At 47.0% G+C, this 6,304-nt stretch overlaps 1 protein-coding gene across 1 annotated transcript; it reads right to left on the bottom strand.

The window, feature by feature from the left end:
- Window positions 1-358: 358 nt before the first annotated feature.
- LOC144108525 (kelch domain-containing protein 3-like) lies at window positions 359-781 on the bottom strand. The gene has a single exon (XM_077641740.1). It carries the CDS (start codon window positions 779-781, stop codon window positions 359-361), a length of 423 nt encoding a protein of 140 aa, XP_077497866.1.
- Window positions 782-6,304: the final 5,523 nt, after the last annotated feature.

Here is a 6,304-nt window from a genome sequence, read left to right on the forward strand (position 1 = left end):
GACGGCCTTCGTCCTATTGGCGTCACTTTAGTCCAGCACGACTTCTCAAGGTACTACTTGCGCATTTCTGCAAAGTAGGTATCCCGCTGTTCGTTGTAACCACCAAAGATATACAACCGTCTCTCGTACACGCAGGCAGAGTGGCACTCGCGTCCCTCCGGCGCCACGCCCTGCACTTGTGGGCGCACCCACGTCGCAGTGGTGGTTTCCAGATAATATCAGGAATTGTCATAATCGTCTTTGGCCACTGAGCCTTTCAAGTAGGCATCCAAAGCGTACATGCGAGTTCCGATGGCGGACGCCGTGTGACAGCAGCGCCTACCCGGGGCCTTTCCGCTGGTCGGGACGTGATACCACTCTAGAGTCTCGAGATCCAGAAAACAACCGAGTTCGATGAATCCGTGTCCAGGCCGCCAAAAATGTACATCCGTTGACTCAGCACGTACGCCGAGAGACTGACGCGTTGTCTCGGCACTTCCCCCGGCACTTCTGGACGACTCCATGTCATGGCAACGCTATCGAAGCGGTTTACGCTGTTCACTGGGCTACTGTTCCATCCGCTCCACAGGTAGGCGCTTTGGCCGTAGGCTACAACGCTGCGGCCCATAATGTTAATCGGCTCATCTTCAGGGAGCGTGTGAGTCGGCACGATGTCCCACCGGTACGATGCAGGGTCGAAGGTGTACACGTCGATGAGGTACTCTGAGCTTTCATCACTGTCCGAACTATTGTCGCCAAAAGAGTCGAATGGGTAGACCTTGCCTTCGATGGAGACTGTCATGGCCTTCTGGAATGTCACTTCGCTTCACCGTCCACATTTCGCAATGGCAACCAGTTCTTATGACATATAAATCGGGCCTTCTTTCTGTACAACTGTCATGCGCAAGCTGAAATCAAACCTGGTAGTCGTTTTTCGCTTTTCTTCAGGCCTTCGTTTCGCAGATTGAGCTACTCGTGCGCCGTCTGCCGGAATCATGGTGTAGTCGACTTTTCTCATAGCTACACCCAAAGAAGAGAGGAGGAAGATTCCATAAAAAGCTCTCGTCGGAATAGTGCGAGGCGAGATTAAAAACGCTGGACAGTGATCAGCGCTTGCTATGTTCGTGTGCGCAGTTTTCCTATTTCTCTTCACCTATGTTGGGCGCATCGTTCAGTGTGATGACGTCACGCATGAGAAAGATTTCGCCGCCTGACTAATGAATATCTTGTTGGATTACTATGTATGTCACAGGAATTGGAGTCCTGTGCACGTCCAAGATTTCTGGCGGGCAGAAGAAATCGGACGGAAGAGCAGTGTGCGCGATGACCGCCAACTCGACGTACAAATCAGGCCATAATTAAATATGAACATCACAGCTACGAAGTAGTGTGTAAAATTAATTAGAAAATATGGTAGCAAACCCGCTGTGCGGCATGATGTCTCATGTCCCTTGGCAAAAAAACACATGCCGCTGCTATCAAAGAAAAACCTCGTAGACACGAGGATTAACCAATGCTTGCCCAATTTTTGTCGCTGTAGTTCCGTTGCAGGCGGCAGCCTTTCTGTCAGCTTTAATGCAGAAGAACTAAATATTAGCCGTGTTGTCAGAGATCTATACTAGACTAAAAGGAACACTTCCAAGAAGTTGGATCAAGAAGGCTTGATTTATTGTTAAGCTTCTTTCTTTTATCCCAAATAAATATATAAAAACTTTCTCGGTGGTTCAAGGGGTGGCACATTCTAATCATTTGTCGGTTTAATTAGAGATTTCAAGCATTACAGCAGTGTAACATCAACGCAGTTTATCACTTACAATTTCGCTCCAGGATCCAGATACCAGCCAGAAACTCCGTTAAGAAAACACACCCCTGAAAGAGTGATGTTGGGTTAAATAACGGCAAGAACATTTTTGCAGACTAGTTGGTGCATTATTGAAATGCGTTTACAGCACAGAGAGGAACAAAGTGCACAGCTGCGCGCTGTCCTGTCACTTCGTTCCTTCCTGTGTTTGTTTGTCTGCGTTGTAAACACCTTACAAATAACGACCCTCGTAACCACCTACTGTTAATTAATTGGTTAATCCACTTTAGCAGTCATGATTTAGTAGTAAGTGGTTTCATTAAAATAATAATAACAAGGAAGGAAAAGATGTCTGCTTGCCCCGGCATCTGTGGTCATCATGCCAGTACAAGATTCACCTTCTCCATCCTAACACCATTCCCGCTTAACACCATCCTCCTCCTCCTCACAGGCTCTTCCTGCTCGCAGGGATGAACATTTTGAAACTCCAGCAATGATCAGCGCTCAGGCCAGAGGAGAAGCCCTCTTGGCGAAACGTTGGCAAGCTCCCCGAGGTTTTCCCTCCCTCGTTCACTTTGTACTTATGGGTAAACGACGCGTCATTTTGACTAAAGTATTCAGTGCAGAGGTCATTTGCACTGTCAAAGTGGATGGCGAAACAACTGTAAACTTCAGGTTGGTATTGTTCATCCGTCACCGATGCCTGCTTGGCACAGCGCGGCAGGGCGCAAAGGCCAAGAGCAGCGCCATCGCTGATATCACGCAACACAGCCCTCCAGGCCGCGCGCGAGCGTATCGTTTACGGTTCACAACATTTACCTAATTTGTTGTTTATTGAAATTTATACATCAAGTCACTTACTTAGTTGAGAACGCCATGAATAATAAAAATCCGCCCTTAACCGAATGCGGCTAAAGAATCATTGGCTTTGATCTTTAATATATTCGCACCTCATGTAATTGCTACGACTTTCAGTAAGCATAAAAAGCTAGCCAAGCTGACATACGCGACGCACATGTGCCTGCGAAGATGTGCTTTCACTGGATGTCTGCGCATAGAACCAAGCGGCGAGGCAAATCGAAGCGGACAAAACACCGCGCGGCAGTGTTGCCCGTCGCTTGCCGCCGTCGCTCGGGCTTGAGGCCGAGCGAAAGCTTTCCGCCCGGTGAGGCGGCGGCCTATAAAACTGGGCTTGTGTCTACCTTATCCCTACGGGAAAAAGCGAAACGAGCGGCTGCATTTCATATCCTTACAATTTAACACAAATCAACGGTGACCTTTTTCTAGATTCTTAAATTTCAGTCGACGGAGGACTACCAGCCCCTCTTGTGACGGGCCGTATAGAACGTCCGTAGGATTCGTTCGTGCAATTTTGCCGATTACAGAGAGCAAATTCAGAAGTTTTAACGCATCCAAATGGCCTTAAAGCGTCGTTCTAGGTACAGAAACCTGAAATTGACGATTGCTTACATCGCAGAACGCGTCTGCAATAAAGGGGAAGTGCCCATGTTTTCCGTTCTGCAGAGCTTATGCTGAATCTAGGCAGTGGGAGCAGTCCGTCCACTTGACCGTCGAGAACAAATTGGACTGTTTAAATTAATGTAAATGGTCACCGAACGCATTTCTTAATAAAGCGAATTAGCATCAAATATTGGTGACATCGGTGGAAGCAGTTGCAATTAGCGGGAAGCGCCGCAGTTTTAAGCTAAGAGTTCCTTGTGCAGGCGATCGCATCTTTGGAGCTTACTGCAGTGTTATCGTGGTGTTTAAACACCACCACACCACCACCACAGAACAGAAACACCGCCAAAGAAATAAGAAACAATAAATAGGCAAGATAAGAAGAACCCATCTTGCGTGCTTTTATGTCATGCAAACGAGCAGTACTGCTTGTGCACAGTTATGTAAACAACCTCAACGTGGTACTGCAGTTACCTTGATCGTCGCATTCTTAGGGGAACTTTGCGCACGCGCAGTAAATGCAAAAATGGTGTACTTTTATCTCGAACTACTCATTCAGCCAACACAGGAGTTGTTTGCCTAACAACTGCAAGCAGCAGAAAAAAAAAACCAGCAGTATAACCTTAGGAGCCGGAGCAGTCGCGCGCCTGAGGCGCTGACTGACTATGCCACCATGTCTTTCCACTTCCCTGGCCGGTGACACGGCCCATCGCTGTTGTCGCTTCCGTTCCGCTTAGCTGGCCTCGGTGCTCGGTGACATGTTATCCCGTCGCATGCGCTTTCGCTCATTCTTCCTTTGGCGTTTGGTATCGGAGGAATCCACATTCTTGGGGCGCTTCTCCGAACTGCTTGCCGTGGAATCATCGCCTGGCCGCTTGGGAGCCATCCGAATAGCTCGACTGCTGCAACGACAAGTCTGACGATGGAGCGCTACCGCGCTCGCTGCTGTGCCATCACTTGGGTGCATAGAGAGTGTGAGGGGGAGAGGCCACAGCTGGCACCATTCCAGTGCACGGACCGACGGACCAACGCCGCGAGTATGAGCCATTAAAGGCTTTCGCCTTACTGGACTGCCGTGACCCCTTTAACTGGTCTTGTCGGGGTGTCAGATAAGGGGTGAGCGAACACGAAATGGATGTAAAGCAAAAGTCAACAGATCACAACGCAATGCGCCTACATTCAAGCCTTCCTCTCGGGAAACACGGGCCCCCACGCGTCCCCTCCCAACACCCTTGGCGAAGTGGGCATTCCGCAAGGTTCTGTACTCTCCCCTTTCCTCTTCAATGCCACGCTCAATCCCCTAACCCGCGCTCTTCTAACTATACGTCACCTTCGACATACCCTCTATGCGCGCGACATCACTCTGTGGACCGCCCACGCCAGTGATGGCGTCAAGGAGGAAGCCTTAAAAACCGCCGCAAGCACCACCAAACAACACGTACAAAGCTTGGGTCTCTCATGTTGGATTGGAAAAGTCTGAGCTGCTCTCACTCGCCACTCACCACGTACCCTCACACGGTCCCCTTCACGGTTACTCTGGTCGGACGCACTGTCACGGAGGTTGACACACTCTAGATACTTTAACTTTATTTTGTTGAAATTGCCTTTATTTCATAAACATACAATTTACTGGGGATTTAAGCAAAAAAGTTGCTCAAGGCAACTTGACGGGACTTAAACCTAGACTGTTGGCAGCAGCAGCAGCAGCAGCAGCAGCAGCCACAGGCGCTGATTCGGAACTGACAAAAACAATACATAAACAAAAGCTATTACAAAAAAAATACATGGTGGCGTACACATTATGCCAGCAAATTTAAATGCAATGTAAGAAAGGATTACAAACAAAAAAGCTTCGCAATCCACACCTCGCACCTGAACAACAAAGCTGTGATTGAAACCATTTATCAAGTTAACATTGTGGGGAAAAAACAGCATGATAAAAGTTTATATCAGAAAGATATTTACAACGACAGCAGCCTACATCCGAAGAGGTGACAGAAAAGCAAGAAAACAAAAAGGCATGCTCAAAAATCACACAAATACTCATGTAAACGCGATATACCACAAGAAGTGGCATCTATATTATTACGTGTGAGGGAGTTTAACAGGCGGGGTAAGCGATAGTGCAAGAATTGAAGAGGATAGTTTGTGCAAGGATGGGCATATACCAGCGTTCAGGTGACGGTATGTTGTATTCTGTACTGTTTCTAATTAATAGAGTTAGGGACAGGATGTGTGACTATCTCTGTTTTTCGTCTTTACGATAGGCTACCAAAAGCCTGCAATCTAACTGAGAGTGCAGTGCGACTAATTTAAACTGTTTGAAAAGAGGTGCAGTATGAGCGTCTATTGTAGCGTTACAGATAACACGTATTACCTTTCCTTCAAGCACATTGTTGTAGCAGAAGTCGTACTCCCCACGAGTCAGCAGTAGTGTATGTGACTCAGGAAGAGAGCGTTATATAAAAGAAGTTTGACCTTACGTAGCAGCTGTCTTAAACTGAAGAGTACACCAATGCCAAGTGCATATTTTCCTGAACGAAAGTCTAGGTGATTGGTCCATGATATATGGCTGTCAAAAAACACGCCTAATGTTATCGCAGACAGGACGAGCTCATTTCTTGAAGAACCTATTGCAATGTCGGCCTCTAGGTTCACACCTTTATTTTTTGGCTGAAATAAAATAGCTATAGTTTTGTCCGTGTAAATTTTTAAGCCATCATCTTCTGACCATCTCTGTATTTTCGCAAGAACAGAATTTGCTGTTGAAACCAGGCTTGAAATATTGTTCGACGCAAAAAGCATCTGCATATATTATGTATTTGGGTTCACTATCGAGAAGAACAAGGTCATTTACGTAAATATTGAAAAGGAGGGGGCCCAAATGCTCCCTTGGGGAGCTCCAACTGCTACTTGCTTGAACTGGGAGCATATACCATTAATTTCAACAAGTTGATTCCGCTGATTTGAATAAGGTTTGATTATATTCAATGTAATACCACGAATACCGTAGCATTCTAGCTTCTTTAACAAAAGTTCATGGTTAATAGAGTGGAACGCCTT

Source organism: Amblyomma americanum, chromosome 10 (assembly GCF_052857255.1).
Source record: "Amblyomma americanum isolate KBUSLIRL-KWMA chromosome 10, ASM5285725v1, whole genome shotgun sequence".
Taxonomy (NCBI): Eukaryota; Metazoa; Arthropoda; class Arachnida; order Ixodida; family Ixodidae; genus Amblyomma; species Amblyomma americanum.

Coding starts and splice junctions, on each gene's coding strand:
- LOC144108525 (XM_077641740.1), bottom strand. CDS start 781: ATGACAGTCTCCATCGAAGGCAAGGTCTACCCATTCGACTCTTTTGGC.